Source organism: Artibeus jamaicensis, unplaced genomic scaffold (assembly GCF_021234435.1).
Source record: "Artibeus jamaicensis isolate MK-2021 breed Jamaican fruit bat unplaced genomic scaffold, CSHL_Jam_final scaffold_584, whole genome shotgun sequence".
In the NCBI taxonomy this organism is placed as follows: Eukaryota; Metazoa; Chordata; class Mammalia; order Chiroptera; family Phyllostomidae; genus Artibeus; species Artibeus jamaicensis.
This window is the reverse complement of record NW_026522048.1, coordinates 280,835-305,571: the sequence shown is the minus strand read 5'-3', so window position 1 is coordinate 305,571 and position 24,737 is coordinate 280,835. Positions and strand designations below refer to the sequence as shown.

General features: G+C 36.7%; 1 protein-coding gene across 3 annotated transcripts in view; it reads right to left on the bottom strand.

Moving 5' to 3' along the window:
• Positions 1–17,556: 17,556 nt before the first annotated feature.
• Positions 17,557–24,737, bottom strand: part of DCN (decorin) — a 40,699-nt gene continuing 33,518 nt past the window's right edge. For all 3 annotated transcript variants that reach the window (XM_037147481.2, XM_053658801.1, XM_037147482.2), the window contains exon 8: positions 17,557–17,941. In XM_037147481.2, coding sequence (XP_037003376.1) covers positions 17,747–17,941 — 195 coding nt within the window. In that variant the 3' untranslated portion in view covers positions 17,557–17,746. The remainder of the gene's footprint in view (positions 17,942–24,737) is intronic.

Genomic DNA, 24,737 nt, shown 5'->3' with positions numbered 1-24,737 from the left:
GAAATTTGCCTGTGGGTATGTGGGTTGCCCTTCCCAGAAGTGATGCTGCACAGTAGTCTGGGCAACCAGGAGAGGGAGGCATGAGAGCTCGCCAGCCTGCATAGTGCTGCGATCGCCATGATCCTGACTCAGAGTGGAATCCTTAAATGATCCATGGCCTCATTCTGCCACTTTGGAAAAAAGAAGAAGGTGAATATCGAAGTAGAGAAACAGTTGTGCTGCTGTGCAGGATCATGGTTCACAACCGTGGAAAATACTTCCTCAAATTTCTAATATCATTTTGTCCATGAGCATCATCAGTGTCCTCATTAATGTTGAGTCCCCTCCATCCACACATTCCCGTCTACTTCTTGATTATATTTCTCTTTCTTGCACCTCCATTTACTTTGCAATAAATGTGAACACACGTTATTTTTCTATGTACACAGGTGTGTGTGCCTGTGCCCATGTTTAGTGCTTAGTGCATATGCTATCCAGACAGAAGTACTGAAAAGAAGAAGGAAACAAACAAAAGAAGAGAATTTCTGTGATTTTTTTAGATTCACCAGTTTAATTCATTAGGTTCTACATGGGATTTTTGCTTACATCTACTACAGCATAAAGAACACTCTTATAGGATATATTTTGGGAACATTCCTTAGAAAAAAGTCAAAGTTAGTCTTTATTAAATGTATGATTTAAGAAATCAGTTAGTCTTTCTTAACATATGATTTAACTTGAGCCCTATTCTTTCCTTCCTCAATTCCAAATACCACTCTCTGTGCAAGAATATTATGAAATATGGAAAGGAAAAAATAACACTGGGAGTCGGGTTCAAACACAAATCAAATTCCCAGGGCGCCCTCCCTCACCAATACAAAAATCTTTCCAACTGAACTAGTGCAAGATGTTCAGAATATTATTCTGTGTTTTGAGACTGTGACTCTGACGTACCAGGTCTAATCAGGTTTCTTTAAACAGGTCCAACTGTAGATGCAGGGCTGCATCAGCAGGGGATTATAATGCCTGGTTTCTCAGAAGAGTCTTTCAGGGTAGTGATAGCCAGAGAAATTCACCAGTTTACCATTTTTGACAAAGATTATAGTGATCATTAACATTTTAGTGATTTATAATATAGAATTCCTTTCACTTTGACCCGATCCTTATCAAACCCCGGTGAAATACAAAGCATTAAGGATGTGTTAAAGATGAAGAAAAGCAGGCCTCAGAAACAGGACCTTCGCTTCCAAATTCCATGAATTCCCAGCTCTACTGTCTTTGAATTAAGCAGTATTGCCTCTCGTGTTTACCACGTCCCTCTGGGTCCTAGTTGTCTCACTCACCCTCTCCACCACCCCCAATTCAACTCAGATCCATGTAGCTTGCATAGGACCTACAAGTCCTTGGGCCTTGCTCTCAGCATGTTGCCTAGCAGCTTCAGTTACTCTTTTGTTTCTGCCACAGCGCCTATTATTTAATTTTAATAATATTAAATTATTATTTAATGGCAATTAAATAATAATTTGTTGTTTATTAAATAAATACCCTTTATTTATTTTATTTTATTTTATTAAAATTAAATAAAATTTAATAAAATCACCCCTTATTTAATTTTCTTTTACTCTGTGCATGTGCACATATATGTCCCTCAACAATGACAACCGCACTTGTTTTTCTCGTTGCCGTTGTGGTTCTGACACCTCCACCACCTCTCACAATGCTCTCTGCCGGGTAGGCGTCCACACATGTGTCGAATACTTGAACACATAGATAAAGATCACAGTTTAACCCACTCATAGCTAAAACTACTTTTATGTACCAACGGGTTTTGGAATCTATTTGAAGTCTCTTGAATATCCTATAAGAATTAACCCAAATGGAGGTAGTTCAGGGATTATGTGAGATTTTGCAAAAGGTTGAGAGATATCAGAGTTTTCCCACACTTCTTAGGCTGCATCATGAAATTACTTAAATTTGATCCTTATGCATCACTTGAGTCTCTTAAACCTTCTATTTCTCAACTAATTTGTGTTTCAAAAATGTTTATGCGCTGACTCACAGATTTAACAGTCTCTCATACTCGAATTGGTAGTATTAGCTGTTTCACTAATTTGCTGTTTCTTTTTTTTCCTGGATGATCATTTAACTTCTATGGGCTCTCTAGTCATCATTATAATAAAGTTAATGAGGTGTAACTAGGTAGGAAAACAATAACAAAACTAATAGTAAACGGAGAAAAATAAGTTACCATTTTGGACCTATAAAATAATACTAATTCAACCCTGGCTGGGCTAGCTCAGTGGATTGAGCACTGGCCTGTGAACCGAAGGGCTGCCAGTTCAATTTCCAGCCTAGGCCACATGCCTGGGTTGCAGGCCAGGTCCTCAGCAGGGGGCATGTGAGAGGCAACCACACACTGATGTTTCTCTCCCCCTCCCTCTCTTTCTCTCTCACTTCCCCTCTCTCTAAAAATAAATAAAGAAAAAAATTTAAAAATACTAATTCAAGAAACAATTATAATTGCCCAAGTGTACTGAAATGTCCACTGCCTTTGATCCAGTAATCCCTATATCTAGATGTCAAAATCTTAAGTGATTCATAATCAGGACATTATTTTTCTCCATACAATATAATAGAAAATTGAAAGAAATTATAAAGTAGAAGATTAAGAGTATGGACAGTGACTGTGGTGTACATACACATAATAAAATATAACATATTATTAAAATTATAGCCATATTATGTAATGAAGTAGAAACATTTCTATTCAAATAAATCAGTAAAAGTGCAACACAAAAGTTCATAATTTATATTTGCATTGATATAACTGTATGTGCTCTCATGGCCTACACACCAGACAATGAAGCAAGTTAAAATGAAATTGTTGAACCAAACATCTCCTTGAATTAAAAAAGCCCTTTAGCTTTAGTATCATAATTTTACACAGCTTAATATCAAAATAATCTTCTCAAAAAGGGGCAATTTCTAGTTCTTAATATGAGTAATTCCTGAATGTTAATGCCAATTTTATTTTATTATTATGATCTAATTTTCTATCTTATCTATGTATTTTATTCCAACCAAAAATAAAGAATTTGCCTGTTAAACTTATGTGAGCATTTTAGACAAAACCTTAAAAACTTCTAATTTTTACACTGTTACAATTATAGTTTTATAAAATAAAATTATACTTCCTGATTTGAATTTCAGAAAAGATATAGTAATAAAAAATAAAACTATATGTTTTACAAATTCCATTTCCCAATAATATGATAAATATTTAATAAATTTTTCAAGCACATCTCCCCTAATTTCTATGCCTATATTTATTTTGAAGGAAATGCTCTGGGTACTCAGAAATAATTACCTCATCTCAAAGAAATACTGTTTTTCAATAGACGTACAGTCTGATACAACCAAAGAAGGCTTTGCAGACGTTCTGCCTAGTATAAACATAGACAAACCCAAAACAAACCTTAGCTCGGTTTGCAAAAAGGAATTTTTTAGGTGACTGCTTTTAAACTTCATTAACTCTAATTTTCCATTTCACCAGTAACAATACTTTACAGTTTCTGAAGACTGTGTCCTAAGGTAACTGTCTAACTCACAAACATTTATGGAACCCAGTATTACAGATACGATTTTCCCTAATTTACTTGCTAAAAATAATGTGGTGTTTACCACAACTGCAGTTTTCTGGGTTAAGAATCCAACCCAGAGAATGTCATTTGGTTTTCTAATTTGGTTCTGTTGTTGAAATAAAACGATTTTCCTTCCTCTCTTTCTTTCTCCTCTCTCTCAATTCCTTCCTTCCTTCATTCCTCATTCATTGCCTCTCTCTCCTCCCCCTGCCTCTTTCTCTATCTCCGTCTCTTTCTCTCATCAACTATTCTTTGGACATTTATGGCAAAATGAGAGAAACTTTCTTGAAAAGAATGAATTTTCAGTGTCAGAATTGCTTATACCAGCTCAAAACACAGACATCTATGGGGGTTTACAAAGAGTGATGAAGACTTTCCTAAATGTACTAATATTGTGTCACCTTGATCTTACATTTTCTCCTCCTAGTGTTGGAGTTACTTCCTCAGATTCTTCTGGCAGTATGCAAGTTACAAATCATCTCTGTTGACTGGACCTTCCTCCAAACACTCCAAATTAAGGAAAAGAAAAGAAGGTAAATAGAAACAGCTGGCTTGCAGTTTTGGACAAAAATTCACAACTTAGTTGTTAGATTGAGAGCGAGCACAGAAACTAAACAACCAGCCTCCGTTGTTGAGGCCTTCATTCCTGTATTTAATTATTTGTTCAGTCAAGATATATTGAAAGCTCAACTGTGAGTCTAGAATTAACCTATATTGTTGGGTTATAGGAACAAACAGGACAAACAAGGAATTATTTGGGGAAGAAAAGATAATAACCAAGAAACTGAGATAATTAAAAAATAGTTTAAATACTGTGGAAAAGAAAACAAGATAAAAGGATGAAAAGTGAGGAAAATACATGTTGTTTCATAAATAGTGGTCTGGGAATGGCATTGGAGCATAGACCAAAGGGTCCCAGACAAAGGGAAGAGCGAGTATAAATGTCCTCAGGTAGGATGAGCTCAGCATGGTAGTGCTGAGAGTTGGACAAAGAGTTGCTTGTGGACAGCCCTATAGATTGTGTTTTGTAGAATTGGGGTTGTATGGAATGGAGCAGAGAAAGGCAGAGAGTGGAAGCGGGAAGATCACTTAGGATATGTCACATCCCAGGTGAGCTGTGATGGTGTGATTTGGTTGCAACTGATAAAAAGGGGATAAACTGAGGCTATGCTTTGGGTGTTATGCTGGTAGTACTTGCTGATAGATTATCAAAAAGGATTGTCCTGATTTGGGATGAACAAATCAATGACTCTATAGTATATTGATGAGAAACAACCTATGTTCATTTCAATAACATGAAGGCAATGGAAATCATATTATGTTCTCTTGGACAGTAAAAGTGTAAAAATATTGATAATGATTATCAGAAAATATAGTTAAAAAACAGGTACACTAATTACCACTTAATGAGTAAAGCTTATACTCCTTGTTGAAAATTCAGTACATTATTCTCTTTCCTATGAAAAATAGTATGGAGTTTTCTCAAAAAGTTAACAATCAGATTATCATATGACCGGGCAACCCCTCTTCCATGTTTCTACCTAAAAATTTTGAAAACACGTATTTGCAAAGCTACATGCACCCCTGTGTTCACCGCAGCACTATTCATTGTGGCCATGGCATGGAGACAACTGAAGTGTCCTTCGACAAGTGATCGGAGAAGGAAAGGTGGTACATATATGCAACTGAATACTACTCTGTCATAAAAAAGGTAACATGCTGCCATTTGTGACAACACAGAGGGACCTTGAGAATATCATGCTAAGCAAAAGAAGCCAGTCAGAAAAAGCCAAAAACCATATGATTTCACTCAGGTGTGGGATATAAAACTGAAACTCATTGAAAGAGACAGCAGCCTGGTTGTTACCAGAAGGAAGAGGGTGGGGAACATAATAAAGAGTAAAGGGGGTCAAATAAATGGTGACAGAAGATGATCTGACTTTGGGTGGTAGGCACACGATGCAATATATAAATCATGTATCATAGTAATGTACACTTGAAACCTATATGAACTTATTAACCAGTGTAACCCAAATAAATGTAATAAAAATAAAATTTAAAAAAATCTAGACATTAAAAAAAGCTTGCTCTACTCACTTTTGTGTTTACTCCATCTTAATTCAACTAACAAATGCTTATTTATGACCTGCTATATAACCCAGGTCTTAGGAAAATAAAAGAGGGCATACAAATAATTATAAATTTTATCAAAATTCTTTTGAAGTTCCATCCTGTAGAAAAGTCCAAAACAAACACAGTCATTTTCCCTCTGTAGACAGATTCTTTTATTTGTTGTTGTTTGTGTCACATGATTTGTGTGATTTTTTTGTGTGTTTTGAAATCCAAATACTTCACCAGGCAGGTTTCATTAAAATTGGTTTTCTTTCATTAATTTTTTGATCCTCCATAGATACCCTTTTAAGCAGCAGATTCAATCTTCACTCAGAGAATGTTTCTCCTGTTCTTTGATTATTCTTTCCACACTATTTGAATTAGCTTCTTTTTAAAGAACAGCAAGAACTCATGGAATGGTGTGGGGGCAGCTTTGCCCACAAAGTTCCCGTTTGCCACAATGAAAGTGAAACTACCAAGACGGGATCTGCTTGGGGAGGAGAGGTGGCTGATCCCTCAAAGGGGAAGGGCCAAGAGCCCCTTCCTCAATGGGCTTTTATTGGGTTTGTTTGCACAAGAATACAGGTAAGGATCAAACAATAGATAGCATTCAAAGAACTATGAGGGCTTATTCTCAGCCAGGGTCAGTGAGCTAAAAAGCCATAAAACTTTGAAGAACAAACTTCTTGCTCGAACCCTTATCATTTAAATGAGGGCATTCTAAACAAAGCAGGTTTCACAGGATTTTACATATTCTTTCTTAGGCCTGATCACCCCGGGGAACCTGCCCTTTCTAGTACTGGGCTGCACCGCCTTCCCCATCACAGGTTTTCAGGCTTAAGTGGATTAGAGCCAGGAAGTGCTTCTCCCAGATGACCTGGGGACTTGGGCTATGTCAGAATAGCAGGGGGGGCAAGGGTCCATCACTCTCTTTGTGGCAGCCCCCCAAGTCCTTCCATGATGGTCTCCCAAGTGATCGAGTCTGGCTTAGGTTGCCCCCCTCTGAGGGGTCATACCTGTTATAGACCAACTGACCAAGCACTGGGGGCAAGGGACAAGCTTTGTCTCCTTAGAGGCTTACATTCCAGAGGTCGCTCACTCAGCCTTAGCCATGGGGGGCAGTTACAACTCCTGAAACCAGGCAGAGAGGTTCCCAATAGGACAGTTTCCTCATTCTGTCTTCATTTGTCATCACAATTCGTTCCTTTGTTTCTTTCCTTTTGCCTTCTTTCTGCAGTGCTGATGATGTTTTCACTGTTTCTGCAACTGATTACTTTTCTCATAATGCATTCTCATTTCTTTAAATTCTGCCTATCATTTAGCCGTTTATTTTCTTCCATCTCAGTATCTGTTATTTCATACATATTACTTTTTCAATATTTACTTAGAGTAGAACTTTTCAAAATTTGTTACCTAGAGAAATAGTTCTCAAAGCAGTGCTCTTCCCCCCTACAATTTTAATTCTCCCTTTAATTTTATTTATTTTTTTATTATTAACATATAGTATTTCAGTTTATTGTCCTAAGTAATTTTTATGGGAGGTGTCTTTATTATTATTCTCTATTTTCAGCTTGAAGTGATAAACTGATGTGCCTAATGTCACACAGCTTGGATACCACCAAATGGAGACTATCCCAGGCCAATTCAACCAGGGACTTTACTCTTTATGGCTGCTCTCTGCTGGCTTAGGAGCTGACTTCAATTCTGAGAGTACAGTTAAGGCTTCCACCTGAGTGGTCTGGACCCCCAAGAAGATTCTCCCTTAGCTCTGAAACTGGGCCTGTGCAAGCTCATGGACCTTCCTGCAATCCCCCCCTCTGAAAGGCACTGTTCTAACCCGTTCATGGAACAAGGATGGTATAAATTATCTTAGTCACTTCAGACAGCTATAACAAAATACCATACACCAGATGAATTATAAATAACATAAATGCATTTATTACAGCTCTGGAAGCTAAAAATTTGAGAACAGAGTACCAACACAATTGGGTTCTGATGAGTACCCGGTTCTGGGTTGCAGATGGCCAACTTCCCCTTGTATTCTCCCGTGGCAAGGAGCAGAGCAAAGCAAGATCTTTGGAGACTTAAAAGGGCACTAATCCTACTCAGGAAGGCTCCACCCTCATGAACTCATCTAATGGTTATTGCCTCCCAAAGGCCTCACCTTCTAATTTCATCACATTGTAAAGCAGGGTTTCAACATGTGAATTTTGGAGGGTCACAAACATTTAGACGATGACAAGGATGGAACTGATAAATGAGAGAGCAAGGGAGTGGACGGGGAGAGGGCTATCACTAAGAATGTGGAGCAGAAAGAGAAACATTTTCCTTTCCTAATTTTTATTAGCAGTTAAACTCTTTGTTCCCTAGCTAAGGAATTAGGCCTATGTTTAATCTCATTTTTTGGTACAGCTCTTTTAAATTCTTATTTCTTGTCTCTTTATCTTATCAGAATGTAAATTAATTGCACTATTGGTTGTAAAACATCAATGAGAGTATATCAGTGAATACACTTGTCAATGAAAAGCTGCCATATCAATGCAAACTAGCATTGCTATTTTCACGGTCATGGTTACTGAAAGAACATCCAGAGAATGGATGTAAACTGATGAATGTTCACTAAACTTATTGTGGAAATAATTTTGATACCCATATTTACATATAATACCAAATCATTATGTCTTACACATTAAATTTCTATAATGTGAGGTGTCAGTTATATATCAATAAAACTGAAAAAATAAATGTTTGCCCATGTGAAACAACAACAACTACATCAAACCAGTTTGCTATTTGCTACATCAGGATGGGCCAAAGTCAAGGAGTCCTAGCAACAGATGAAAAGAGTGATAAAGTTGTTAGCTGTTTTCCAATTTTTGCTAACTAGGACCTTAGGCATTGTTTTTGAGAGGAGAGTTTAAAAGTGGACACTGGATGTCAGGAAGAATGGCAGGCTTTGTGAACATGACAACTTTCAAACCTGGGCTACCTCATTCATCTTGCTCAGTGGTAGTTGGAGATTTTTACACTCACTTTGCCTTTCATAAAAGTATTAACTCTATTGTCATTCCTATCAGGCAAATAGAACTCTAATATATCTATCAGTGAGAAGTTCTGAAGTTAGAAAAATATACCCTAAAAATTCATTTATTAATCCAGATGGCTTGAGAAGGGTCTTAATCACAATAACAGTATCCAGGCACATCTGGTCTCATAAGCTCTGTTTATCATTTCCCTGACCTCAGTAAAAGCTTTGTGATTTGTAGGTGGCCTTGTATTTCTTACAGTGTTCCAGATGTTTTTCCTGAAGTCAAGGGCAACCACAGGAAATTTGTCTCACACTATAATTTTTAATCATGAGTGGGTATACAATGCTTTTGACATTCATTTCCTCCCAGAAACATCTCATATATTATCTTTTCATTTATTTCTAAAGTTTGTTGAAATAATATCTTACTTTCACATCACGTAGTTTTTAATACAGGGAAGAAAATATAGTTCTTTTTGTTTTTATTTTATCCATATCTAGCATAGTCCCTGTGATAGTCTAAATCATCAATTAATATGTGAAATGAGGGAATAAATACATGAATGAATAATTAAATTAATTAAACTTTTATTTCCTGCATGTGAACGTTAGAGGAGGACACCCCCCTCGCATGCCTACCTGACATGCACACATAACTGGTTTCAAGAAAAGATGGGAAAAGGTAAATTATCTCAATAGAAATGTTTAATATTTTTACACACTAATGCCAGATTAAGTGAACATATGCATTGCTTATAAACTAGTGATCAATATAAGGTATTAGATAATTAGTTATGCTAGGATTCCTTGGAATAATGACCTTAGCTGTGGGATTTATACCCATTTCCGTGACTTTCTAGTTAAATGTTCTGGTTTCAGTGGCCAAGGTGCCCCGGGACCTCCTGCAGTTTCAGGAACATGCCCTCTTTATGGAACAGGACCTTCTGCTCAAAACTGTCAAACCGCCAGCACGTTATCAACCCTCATTTAAGGCATGCTGCACTTTTGTTAATGTGAGATTTTTGTGGGAAACAGAGACTAGACTGTTTTTGTACAACTTGAAGCTCATGAGAGAAAAACAGGGATTTTTTTTTTCAAAAATAATACTATCCTTTCTCCTCAAGAGGTTTGTCTTGGTGTTGTTCAAGTAGGAACTGTTTTGGAAATGTTGACAGGATCTCAGCAAAGGCATCCAGTGGGAAACACGGAATATGTTTATTTATCTTGGAAACCACAGGAACATTGCAGAAGGCCAGGACTGGCCTTGCAAAATGTGTTGCTAATATGTACAGTATGACTGCTTGGTTTGAACAGACTTAAGTCATTTTTGTACTGGTAAAGAAAGACAATCTATATTCTGGTATCTTCCAAATCTGTGTCCACAGTTAGAACCTCTCCCCTGAGCTCGACGCCCAGACCCACAAAGCCTCCTTGATGTGTCCATATGGAAATGGAGTAGGCATCCCAAAAGGAACACATCCGAAGTCAAACTGTTGATTTCCAACCCCTCCACCTCAACCTCCTCACCGTCTTTCCCATCTCAAGTCAGTGACTTCATCCAGTGGCTCAGGTCAAAATTCTTGGAAGAAGAATTTCTGTCTTTATTGTTGCTCTTGCATATTCCATCCACCCCATTTGATCTTTCAGGCATCCTTGTCCTCTGTAGCTTCAAAACACTTCCACACTGTGAAGGCTTCTCATCAACTTTTCTGCTGCTAACCAGGTGAAAACCAGTATCATGTCTGGCTTGATTATTGCAAAGACATCTTAAATATCCCTCCTGTGTGTGTTCCTGTCTCTCCACAGCCTCTATGGCCAGAGGTATTCTTTCACAGGCAGTTGAATCAAGTCATTTCTCTGCCAAGAGTCCTTCAATGGCTTCCTGTTATATTCAGCGAAAACGTTAGTCTTTAAAATGGCCCCCAAAGCCCTGCCAGATTTAGGTTCCCTTTACCTCTCTGACTTCATGTCATGTTTTGCCTCTCCTCTCTCACCTTACTCTGCTTAAATATGCCATCTCTGCTGTTACTAGAATCTTCCTCACATCTTTCTAATTGGAGCTCCTTCTTTTTGTCTTGCTTCCTTCAGCTCTTAAGATCTCTGCTCAAATGTCTCTTATCTGAATGTCTTTCTCTGATCATTCTGTGTAAAATAACAAGCCCCAATTTCTCACATTCCTATTTCCCAGTCCTGCTTTACTTTCTTCCATTTTATTTGTCATGCCTTGAAAGGTCTCCTGCACAGTGCGGATGCCATCTGCTACATGAGCACAAGACACTGTCCATTGCCCTATCTCAGCCACTAGGAGAGTGACAAGCACACAGTAGGTCCTTAACAGGTATGGACTGAAGAAACAAAATCATCTCTGCTAGTAGCTATATCAGGCCTGAACAGAAGGTGTAGATTATTTTGATATTTTGAGTATATATTTAAATTGATTTGTGGTTCCATGCTTGCTCACAGAGGCCTGGAAGCATTAATTACCCCAGTCCTCACAGTTTCTATTTCAGTAAGGCTCCGGGCAGAAAGTCTCCTGACCGGCAATAGCCAACACATTGCTGGGAGTCGTGTGCTCAGGAGGGATCTCATCCAGCCCTTTTCTAATTATCTTACGTTGGGGAAACAAATTGATTTTTTCTTCCTTGAAAACGATTTAATTCTATTTTAAGGTTACTTTATATCCTTGGATGTTTATGTCTGTATTTGATTTTAATAAGTTCAGTGTTTTTCCTTTGTTGAACTTCCTTTGTTTCCCACTGTTATTCATACTTTGTAGTGTGAAATTGACAGTCTGTCACAGACCTGTGACTTGAAGTCACTGTGACAGATGGTTTGCTGGAACACATAGACAGATCCACTACAAGAAATGCTTTAGCAATAAGTGTGGAAAGTGAAAATGAGCAACAAAGTCAAGAATGAAATAGCTGTAATATCAGTGCAGCAACCTATAATACCTGTGCTTCAGAGTCTGAAGGGCAATAAAATCTAGTGAAGAGTTCTGTGTGCATTACGGAGGAGTCTTGGGCCAGGCCTCTTGGGAACTTTGGATGACTGAGAAACTGTTATATATAGCGTTTTTAGTTTACCTGCGGGATTAGGTGTTTCTTTGTTTGCATGGAAGATAAAGAAATGAGATTCTGCAGCTGCAATGAAACGTGGAATGAAGGAGTTCCTTAGAACAGCATTATATTATGGAAAAAGAGGAAGGAAAAAAGAAAATAGTCACAACTCAGTAAAATGAATGAACCAAAAGAGAAATGGAGACCCACGTTATGTCTGATTTATGTGATGAGGATGACATAACAATTTTCTTTGCCAGATCAAGGTCACTGAAGAGGAATGCATTGAAAGAACATAAACACTGTGTTCTGGAAAATGTGGGTCACTTGAGTATGGTAAAACGACTGCCTTTGATGCAGAAAGGATCGCAGCCTAGTTAAACATGAATGGATGTAGGGGCTGACCCGATAGCAAAGGATCAAAGGCAGAGTCACATTTTCCAACCTCTTATGCAAACTGCACACAATCAAACAAAAGTATTAATAGAAATAAGAACAAAATTAAGTAACTTTTTATAATAATAAAAAGTGTTGATGGTTGAATTGTGTCCCTCCAAAAGATATGGTGCAGATGCAATCCCTAGAACCTGTGAAGGAGATTTTATTTGGAAATAGGGTCTTTGCAGAAGATCAAGTTAAGATGAGGTCATACTGAATTGAGGGGGGCCTAACCCAATTTACCAACGGTCCTTAGAAGAAGAGGAGAATAGATGCAGACATCCAAGACAAGAAGAGAGAAAGCCATGTGAGTACAGAGGCAGAGATTAGAATGATAATGCAACAAGCCAAGGATACCTTGAGCTACTAGAAGCCAGAAGCAAGGAAGACTTTTCCCCTGGAGACTTCAGAGTGAGCATAGCTCTGCTGACACCCTGATTTTGAACTTTATGCCTCTACAACTGTTTGAGCATAAGTTTCTGTCCTTTTAAGCCCCATAGTTTGTGGTACTTTGTTCCAGTAGCTCTAGGAAACTAAAACTGGTGGCTTCTCACAGGGGCCAAACAGTGGGAGAAAACAGACAGATGCAGTATAATAGGTAATGAGAGGACTCGATTGCTTTGCTTGTCAGTTGTTTGTCAGAGTCTGAATCAAGGAGCAGCAACATTCCTTGGAGCTTGTTTGAAATGCACAATCTCAGACCACACCACAGTCCTAAAGACCTAATATCCCTTGACATTACTGCAGCTCTAACTATGCAGCCTGGGGAACAGCAGCAAGAGCACCAACATATCTGAACCTTTTTTGTGTACTGGGCTCTGACTGAAAGATCATGCCATGTGTTAACTCACTTAATTCACACACTGACCTGTAAGAGGTATGCTGTTATCATTCCCATTTTTCAGACAGGGAAATAGGTCCCAGAAAGGCTAAGTAACTTTCTGAAGTCATTCAAATAACAAATATTTAATTTTAGGACATGAGCCACATGTATCTTTATTCTAAAGGAAAGTTATAAAGTTATGTGGCTACTTCAGAGAGGAGTGCTGAAAGGTCAGGCCCCCTTCTCTTGTTGCTCCTGAAACAAAATTAGAAATAGCTTTGCTGCTGGAAAAGGTGTGTTACAGGATATGCCTTGCAGATAAAAGTCCAAAATGGTGTTCCCATTCTTCTATCTCCACCCGTCCCTACTGCAGTCATAAATTAAGCAGCATGGTAACTGCAGGCTTTTCCCAAAGAGGAAAGATGCAATTTGGAGGAGGCAGGACTAGAGAAGAGAACGCCAGATTCAAGATCCAGCTCAGAAAAAAAAATCTAGTGATGGCTTAGACCTTAAACTCCTGAATGCCTTCTAATAGAAACTTCCTACTCATTATGAGGATGGGATCTTTTGAGATCATAAGAGACAAGGAGAAGAAAGACATTTTCTCCCTCCTACTGAAGATTCTAGGAAATTGATATTTTGTGACTCAGCCATATTGTGGAAAGAGGATAAATAGTGGCTTCCTCTAATGCTGTCCTTAGCTCTGTGTCTACCATATCTAATTGTAAACCACTGACTCTGCTTCAGAAGAAGGTAAAGGAGGGTGAGAGGGTGAATACACCCTCCTTTCTGCCAGCCTGTCAGAGAAGACTTGCCTAGGCATCCTGAGTCTTTGAACTTACTCTGCCTTGAGTAGCCTCTTTTCCCTAAATCCCCTTTCTGAACTTGTATCCATTCATCAAAACCCACCTCGACCATTCCCTCCTCAGGGAAGTCTTCTGTATCTCTCTGTGCTTGTTCTGTTACCCTTGGCAGAACTGCTCACTCTTCTTCTGAGGCTCTGCTGTAACTTACACTCATTCCTATTATAAAATTTACCCTTCTGTGTTTCTATTTTTGGTTACATGATTGCATCCTTTATTAAATTATGATTACTCTAAGGTCATTATTATATCCCTAGTGGCACAGGCCTAGTAAATATTTTTACATGAATAGAAATCCACTCTATATCATGGAATTCCTATTAAAGCTCATTGGGAGTGTTTAGAAATTGATATCCAGTGTGATATCAAGTAGTTATATGTGGCCATTAATTTTAAATTCATTGAAATTAAGTAAAATTTAAAATTCAGCTCTATAGTTCTATCACATTTCTAGTTCTCCATAGACAATAGGTGTGGCTAGTGGCTAGACACCACACTGATACAGGACATTTTCAAAATTAAACAGTGCAATTCACAAATTCATCATTTTTGAAGTGTACACCACTAATTCTCATGGGTAAGATTACCCATCATTTTATAGCCATGCACAATATTTCAAAGATGATACTGTAAATGTTCAGTGATTCTCCATTGTTAGGCAGAGAGACATTTTTTCCCCTAAAGTAGCAGAAGGCAACACATCGAAATGATGGAAAATTTGTCTTCCTTACTTACAAGCTATCTATCTATGGGAAAATTACTTGACCTCTCTGGGACTCCATTTGCTTATCTATAAAAGGGAATAAAATAACCACGCACAGCCCACAGGGGTAGTGTAAGAATTAAATGAGATACTGTATATACAGTTAAGACATAGTGTTCAATGAAAGGGCAGTTATTATCTTTATGGCACCTGAACCTCCAAGAGCCAACCTGTGCACACAGTGCTGCAGAACTGCTAGGAGCCGTGACTAAGTTCCCTTCTCGGTGTTTAAGACCGCCACCCCTGGTCGTGAGAGTGCTATGAACTGGATCAACTACTGCAAAGGCAAAGACCAAGCGTAACTGGATCACCACATATCGGGGCTATACTGCTGACTCTATATTTCCTGTGTAGCTCAATTTCATCATCTGTAAAATAGGAATAGTATATTCTTACGGGATTTCGTGATAAATAAGTACATGGTCCAAAAAAAGCCTGACTCAGAAGCTGGTAATTTGTGCTCACTGAATAAACTCCAGAAACAAATGCCTATTGTTATTGTTTTCATTTTCCTGCTAGGAGTCATCTCATGTCTCATTTATTCGATGAATAAGTAAATACTAAATCAATAAATAGCTTCTCCCAGTTACTGATACAGACTGTGAGTAAATACCACCAACATGCCCACTTCATGAAGGTCCAGCCAAATTAAACAGCTCACACCAAGATTCGTACATTTCAAGCAGCAACCAGGAAAAAGTAAAATATGACTTTAAATGCAACAGCTTAGATCTCTATGCTTCCATTCTCATGATTCTCATACTTATCCAAATATTACTTTTGTTTTATGCCAAATTTATGTATAACGCATAACTGGCTTCCCCTTAATATTGACAGTGTAAGTTTTCTGTTTGCACTTTGATTTTTAACCTATTTATTTAAATTAGTAAACTCTGTTTTAATCAAAGACGTAAAAATAGCCTCGTGTTTAATAATGGAAAACCAGATTCAGCTAATCATTTGATGAAGTTTCATCAAATATATATATGTGTGTGTGTGTGTATGTGTGTGTATACATCAGCACCTTTGATCAATGCAAAAAAGCCTAAAATCATTGTGGTTCAGGAGAAGTGCCCGGGATAACACGTGATATGAATGCAATGTTCGTCTGAGGTTGGTGGGATTTGCTCAGTGATTGTAATTAGAGTGCCTGGGTTAGTTGTTCTCCACATGCCTTGACCAGATGCTTTTTCCTCTCCTCTTTGCCCTGTGCCAGGAGGAGACTTCATCTGCCTGGCTCCCTTGATGGTTGTCTTTCCTTTAGGTTTGAACAGTGAGTGACAGGATCTGTGTTAGGAGAGAAAAGTAGATGCCCTGTTTTAGCACGTCACCTCTGGTAGAAGTTGTGTTCCTCCAGGAACAAGGCTCCCTGGGTACGAAAGTACTCCATAGCTGTCCTCTCACTTGGCTCCAGAAACTCACTTTCTTCCCCTGCATTCAGCCACATGGTGGGAATGGCTTGATGCCAGTCTCTGGGTGTCTCACTGTCCCTTGTTTGATGCAGTAAACTCTGTGCCTACCCTGTCACAGCCTCTTCATTAAATTACTTTCATGTGAATTATCTGGGGCAAATTCTGTTTTCTACCAGACCCAGCCTTTTTACAAAGAAAAAAGAAAACGCTCTGTTGCAGGTATTTAACTACAGGAAAGTTATTTCTACTGACTTCAGTTTAGTTTTCTCCAAAATGGGAGTAACAGCATGTACTCATTGGCTCTTACAGGGTTGTGAAGTTGGTATGCAAAAATCAAACGGAATCTCATGACTTCTCCTGGGAAAAGGGCTAATATTCTTCTGTGTTCTGAATGGGATAAATTATGAGGTGAGAGGTCTGTTTTGCAAACATAAGAGAAGCCATCCTGAGAATGTAATGAAGGAAGGCAGAGCTGAAAGAACTGCAGAGAAACTCAGCTAGATTCTATCAAACTGCAACTAAAGGCTTGCCTAATAGAAGGACTACTTTGTATTTCTTTTTATGATTTAGACAAGCTTGGATTTGGTTTTCTGTATTTACAACCATAAAACATTCAACGTTGTAAAAGAAACAAACTGTCTTCACATGTTTACTCATTAGACGTTGATGGAACAAATACACTTTTTGATAAATATTTACTCTTGGTAATTAATCCCATTCCCCAGCTTGTTGAAAAAACAGTCTGAAATCAAAGGAAGGTTTAACTAAATGCAGCAAATATCTAATACATCCAGTAATAATAGAAATGTTTAGGTAAGCAGCCTAAAATTATACTCATCTGAGCTTTAAGGCTAACTTAGATCTTAGTAACTGTAAAACATCAGTTTTCTAAGCCATCAGAAAAAGTCAGTCTTGTGCTTTAGCAGCTTAACATTGAATGTAGATAATGTAAGTTACAATACACAAATGTGAAAGGGCAGGAGCAGAAGAAATGCCTAAGAACTTGAAAGAATGTACTGTTTCTATCAAGAAAGCAATGTCTACTCTTTTCAGAAAATTAATTTTAGGAAAAATTTAAAATTATACTTCTGTACAATACTGCTTTTGAATGTGAACTTGTGAATTTATTTTTTTCAAAATAATGACATTAAAATTTTACATAGCCTATATTGAATTTACATATTCAAATGAGGCTTTTCCAGTAATAATGGGTATTAATACAAAGCTAGAATTTGACTTTTGATTTTAAGTCAAAGGTACTAACCATCCTATGAGTTACCAGAAGATTGACGCTTTTTAAATTTGACTTCTCTTGAAAATTAAAAAAGAAAAGCTTTAGTAAATTTTGGACATACATATTTTCTCCACATTTTACACTTAGTGAAATAAGAATATCTGCATAGCTCAGTTAACATCAACAGAAAGCTTCAAAAAAGAATTCAGGCAAAATATTTTTTATTGTAGGCAATTATTTAAACTGCGTATTTGGCTTTATACATAATAAGTCATGTGGGAAAAACATCCACGTTGCAGTCAGGATTTCAATATCTAGCTTCCATTTTCCTTTTTTTCTGAGCAATGGCGTTAATGGGATTTTGCCATTATAAAAATGGGGGCTTCCTTGGGAGTTACTTGTAGTTTCCAAGCTGAATGGCAGAGCGCACATAGACGCATCGGAAGGTAGATGGCTGAATCTCCCAGTACTGAACTGGGTTGCTGAAAAGGCTCACTCCTGAATAAGAAGCCTTCTTTGTGTTGTATCCAGGAGGGCAGAAGTCATTAGATCCAACAGCGGAGATGTTGTTGTTATGAAGGTAAACAACCTGCAGCATTAAATAACGGAGAATCATTATTTTTCTCTGAATGTACCGAGGCCCCTCATGTAAATACTTTATTCTTTTCAAGTATTTTCATTTTCCAGTTTAAATACTGCAATACTTCTCAAACCAAATTTTTTATTTCTCTCTTTCTTTTAAAACTTGCTTTTCCCTCCCTCAGTCTCCTCATTATGGTATACAGCATCACAAGCTTTTCAGATTTTCAAGCAGAAAAGCATTGTCATTATCTTTGCTCCTTCCTTTCTGTCACACTCTCTCCCAGCAAACCCTGCCAGCTCAGACTTCAAAATATTCATAGACTCTAGTTCTCTTCCCCATGTCTACTCCCAAATTCTTCTCCAAAGCCACCATTATCTCCTTCTGGATTATTGAAATTGCACTGATTTTTCTTCTGGCTTCTTCTTTTGCTTCCCTAAAGTCTGTTCTTTATTTCCTTTGTTTTGGTTCACAAAACAACTGTTTTAAAAACTAAGCCAAGTTATAACTTCTTTATTTCAGCATTCCAGCAGCTTTCCATGTCTAAAATAAAACCCAAAGTTCTCCCATTGGCCTTCATATCCTGTGTGATCTGATACCCTTCTGCTCTGACCTCATCTTCCCTTACTGTTCAATACAACCACCCTGGCCTCCTTGCTTCTCTTCTAACATGCAAATCATCGTTCCCCCTCAAGGTGGCATACACCATTTCCTTCACCTGGAATCATCTCCTCCAAGATGTCTGCCAGGTTTACTGCCTCATGTAATCCATTTTTCCTTAGCAAAAATGTCTCACCCAATCATCACTTCTGCCATTCTCTGTCCCACATAAACTTATTTGTTCCTCTTCATAGCAATCATCACTGTATATCCAATTATATATTTATTTATTTTTGTCTATTCTCCTCCTCTAGAATAAAAGTTCCATTAGGAGAAAATCCTTTTCCTGTTTGGTTCATGACTGTATCTCTAGTGTCTACTAGGACAGAGTAGGTGTTCAATAAACATAGGTTGAGAGAATAAATGAATGGATTCATAGTTATTTCATAAATTGTGTCTATGTGAAATATATTTTCAGGAGCAAAGATAAATTATAGAACTTTCAATAAAGTTATATAAAATAAGGAAGTAATAAATAGTAAAGAAAAAGAGGTTATACAATACTGAAATCAAAATCAACTTAAACTCTAAGAAAATGTGTCACAGCAATTGCAATAAATATACCTATAAAGTTTTTTAATGTATTCTCTGTTACAAATTATACTTTATAAATACATTAGAGTTCATTAGACTTTTTTTCTGAAATATATTTATGATTGCATGTAAGATAATGGTAGTTTGTTAATAGATTTCTGTAGGGATACTAAATATAAGACCTAGAAAAAGGACTTAAGAAATGAGTTTTTTACTTCCTTTACATAGATGTGAATTCTGAAGAGCAATAAATGACTTGATGATAAAACCATACAATGATGCTAAAATATAATGATATGTAACATGACAATTTCTGAGGCAAGCTATAAAATCCACGAGGTGTTCCCTTAAAATAGTTGACTTGACACACTGTTCCACCTACCAAAACGCTCACACCCGCTTGGTGGTGAAAAGGACCTTCTTTAAGAAAGGTTTACAATAAGGAGAACAGTAGATGTCATACCAAAACAGGAACAAAGGATATCAAAATCAAAACAATAACTATGAGTATCTTTCTTCTGTGATTCTCAAACTCTGAACAATTCTTATTGTCATTTACCATTCTTTATTTCCTAGCAGTGATTAGCAAGAAAGGGGAAAGGTAAGAGTTTATGGCTAATATTGAAGGTGAGAAAAGAAAACATCAATACATAAAGCAAATATTAGTCTGTGTAAAAAGGAAATTAGATTCTCAACTCATTCTATGAGGTCAATCTTTTCTAATATTAAAGCAAGACAAAAGCACCATAAGAAAACTATAGTCAAATATCTCATATGAATATAGACAAAAACTTTAACAAACTATAAAAAAAGGTATCTCACATGTAAAAAAATTATACATAAAGTCAAAGACATTTATCTCAGAAACATAAATTGGTTTAATTAATTGTCCAACCCCTTCTTAAAATAGAAAACAAGGCAAAGATGTTTAATTTCATCACTTCTATTCAACTTTGCACTAGAGATTCTATGCAATGAAATAAAATAAGAAAAAGATAGCCCTGGCTGGTCTAGCTCAGTGGATTGAGCAAGGGCCTGTGACCCGGAGTATTGCAGTTCAGTTCCCAGTCAGGGCACATGCCTGGGTTGCAGGCCAGTTCCCAGCAGGGGACACACAAGAGGCAACTATACATTGATGTTTCTTTCCCTCTCTCCTTCCCTTCCCCTCTAAAGATAAATAAATAAAATATTTTTAAAAGAAATAAAATAAGAAAAAGAAATAAAAGGAATCTAGATTAAAAGAATAACTAAAACTGTCTATTTACAAGTGAAAATACCTGAATATAGAACATCCAAAAGAATACATGGAAAACTAATTTCAATAGTTTTATAACTAAAAACTATTTCAGCATAGTACTAGGACAGAAGAGCAAGATAAAAAAATGAATTGAATTTCTGTATATCAGCAACAAACAGTTCAAAATGAAATTAAGGTAGCAATTCATTCACAACAACATAAAAAAACAGAAATGAACTTAATAAAAGAATCATTAACATTTATACCCAAAAATGACAAAACACTGTTGTGAAAAATTAAAGAAGATCTACATGTTAGGATATTATATTGCATGCTTTTTAATCAGAAGACAATATTATCCAGATAAAAACTCTCCTCTGATTGATCTAAAGTTTTAATCCAATTCCTATCAAAATCCCAGCACACTATTTTAGCAGAAATGAAAAAGTTGATCCTAAAATTACACAGAAATGCAAAGAAACAAAAAGAGCCAAAACAATTTTGGAAAACAAGAAGGAAGTTACAATATCTTCACTCCCAATTTGAAAACATAATCAAAAGCTATAGTAATCAAAAGGTGCAGTATTAGCAACATTCGCAAATCAATATGTGTGTTTTACCACATAAGTAAAATGTAGGATAAAAGTCACATGATACTATCATTTGATGCAGAAAAAGCATTTGACAAAATCCAGCAGTCACTTATGATAAATAACTCTCAGCAAAGTGGGAATAGAAGGAACATAGCTACACATAACAAAGGCCACATATGACAATCCTACTGCTAGCATGGCACTCAATGGGCAAAAACTACAAGTGTTTGGGTTCTCCTTATACTTGGGAACAAGACAGGTATGTCTGCTTTCACCTCTCTTATTCAACATAGTACTGGAAATCCTATCCACAGCAATCAGACCAAAAGAAATAAAAGGCATCCAAATAGGAAAGGAAGTAGTAAAACTGCTTTTACTCACAGGTAACATGATAGTGTACATAGGGAACCCTAAAGATCCCACCTAAAAATTAACTAAAACTGATCAATGAATCCAGGAAGTAGCAGAGTACAAAATTGATATCCAAAAATCAGTTGTATTTTAATATGTCAATAACAAACTAACAGGAAATGGAAATTAAGTAAACAGTCCCATTCACAATTGCTTCAGAAAGAATAAAATACCAAGGAATGAACTTAACCAAGCATATAAAAGACCTGCGCTCAGTAAATTATAAGATTCTGAAGAAATAAATTGAAGAAGATACAAATAAGTGGAAGCACATACCATGTTCATGGATAGGAAGAATTAACATCATTAAAATGTCCATGCTACCCAAAGCAATCTATAGATTCAATGCAATTCCAATTAAGATTCCAATGGCTTATTTCACAGAACTAGAACAAATATTTCAAAAATATGTACGGAACCATTAAAGGTCCCACATAGCAACAGCACTCCTGAGAAAGAAGAACAGAGTTGGAGGAATCATGCTACCTAATATGAAATTATACTCCAAGGCCATATTAATCAAACAGCCTGGTAATGGCCTAAAAACAGACACACAGATCAATGGAACAGAATAGAGAGCTCAGATAAACCCACACCTTCATAGTCAATTAATATTTGTCAGAGGAAGTAAGCACATATAATAAGCAAGAGATAGTTTATTCAATAAATGGTGTTGAGAAAAATGGACAGATAAAGCCAGAAAAATGAAACTAGACCACTTTCCTATACCACACACAAGAATAAATTCGAAGTGGATCAAAGACTTAAATATTAGACCTGAAACCATAAAAATCCTAGAAGAAAACATAGGCAGCAAAATCTCAAATATGGCTTGTAGCTATTTTTTAACCAGATATATCTCCCCAGGCAAGGCAAAAAAAATAAACAAATGGTACTATATCAAACTAAAAATTGTTTCACAGGAAAGGAAATCATCAACAAAATTAAAAGACAACCGACAGAATGGGAGATTGTATTCACTGATACAGCTAATAAGGGTTTTTTAAAAAAGATTATTTACTTATTTATTTTTAGAGAGAAGGAAGGGAGGGAGAAAGAGAGGGAGAGGAACACCAATGTGTGGTTGCCTGCTGCATACTCCCCACTGGGGACCCTGCCCACAACCCAGGCATGTGCCGCAACTGAGAATCAAACAGGCAACCACTGGTTCACAGGCCCACACTCAATCCACTGAGCTACATCAACCAGGGCTGATAAGAGTTTAATATCCAAAAATTTATAAAGTACTTACAAAATGAAACAAAAAATAAATGACCCAATTAAAAATGGACAAAGGACCTGAATAGACTCATCTCTAAAGAGAACATACAAATGTCCAATAGACATATGAAAAGATGCTCAACATGACTAATCATCAGAGAAATGCAAATTAAAACCCCAATTAGATACTATTTCAAAACTGTCAGAACGGATATCAACAAATCAATAAACAAGTGCTGGTCAGTATATGGAGAAAGTTTTCCTTCATTATTTTTCAATTAAGTTTCCAATTTCTTGCTCTTCCTCTTCTGGCACCCCTTTACTTCTGGCACCCCTATGATTCAGATGTTGGCATTTTTAAAGTTGTCCCAGAGGTTCCTAAGCATCTTCTTTTTTAAAAAAAAATTATTTTTTCTTCCTTCTGTTCCAAATCATTGATTTGAATCCCAGTTTCCTCCCCTTCATTGTTGGTTTTCTGCATATTTTTTATTTCATTTTGCATAGCTTTCACTGCTTTCTTTATTTTGCAACCATACTCAATCATTTCTGTGAGCACTCTGATTACCAGTGCTTTGAACTCTGCATGTAATAAATTGGCTATCTCCTTGTCACTTAGTTCTTCTTCTGGAGTTCTGATCTGTTCTTTCACTTGGGCTACATTTCTTTGTCTTGGCGCAGTTATTATGTTTTAAGGGGTGGGACATTAGGTATTGCCAATTCACTTTGCTATGCTGTGGTGCTTTACATGTGGGAGGGATCAGAGTGAGGTTGTTGCACTTCCAACCAGTTCAATTTCTTAGCAGTTCTGATTTATTTCTGTTTTTAAATTGGTTGTTATCCTTCATTTGGTTGTGTGAGGAACCTACACCTCCATCATGGCCAGAAGCCCTACATTTATATGAATTGTCCAGAAAAGACAAATGCATAGAGACAGAAAATATATTAATGATTCTCTGTATCTGGGGATGAGATTTAGAACTGACTAGAAATTAATAGGAGAATGTTTCCAGGGTAATAGAAATGTTCTGAAACTGGATTGTGGTGATGTTGAACAACTCTATTACTTTTCTCAAAATAAGTGAACTATATAATTATGGAAAAGGAAGAAGAGTAGGTGGAATCCCTTGGTGCCTGAAGGAAGAGGGGTAAAATGAATACACAGAGAATCAATTAGATGTGGAAAACCAAGAGTGAGGCCCTTCTGAATGTGGGACCTTGTGTGAACGTCCATGAGATTTACTGATATTCAACAAAGATGCAAACAAGTATGTTTCATTTTTAATTTGTGATCCACAGGGTGAGACACATTATAAATTGAGGTTTAATACAAAAATCTGTATATGCAAACCAATTTTTAAATACTTAATATCACAGGATATTTTCTTTTATATTCAATTTACTCTGGTTCATCCCACCCTACCCCATATTATACCATTTCATAAATGTTCCTAATGAGCCCATGAAACTGATTTTATTGACTTAATAATATGTTCAGGTTAACATTTGAAAAACAGCAATCAAGAAGGTAAAAATGATTACTTGAGATCTAAAAATGAAAGCCAAACCAAACCAAACAAACAAAATCTACCACCAATTAAAATCCTAGTAATAACAATGAAAGCTATTCCTCTAGGTCTTCCAAGCGGCCTGGCATTACATGTGGCTCCAAACCCTGCTTACTCACTTCTCTATCATCTCCAAAGACCCACTGAAAAGAATTAGCATAAGATAATGAAAATTGCAATATATCAATTTAGTTTGGAGTTGTGTCACAACTCAATAAAAAAATCAGTGATTTGTTCATATTGTTGAGAGCAGAGTAGAAGGGAAACTTATTTTGAACCCCAAGCAGTAAAGCTGAGATTTTAGATTACAAAAAGAGTACACTTATAAAATGATTTTCCCTGCAACAGTGTCGTTGTCAAGGTAGAGTTTCTGAATCACCATAGTTGAACAAAGTACCTATGTACATCTCTGAAGCAATTTAAATATGGCCTTTCAAAAGCCAAAAATTTAGGTAAAATAAGCAAATATGTAAAATCTATAAAAGAGCAAATCTACATTACTGAATTTTTAAAAATACTCAATTTGAATACTTTGTTTGTTTTAGTTCCTCAAAGTAACAATGGAAGTCTTATACTGTCACATA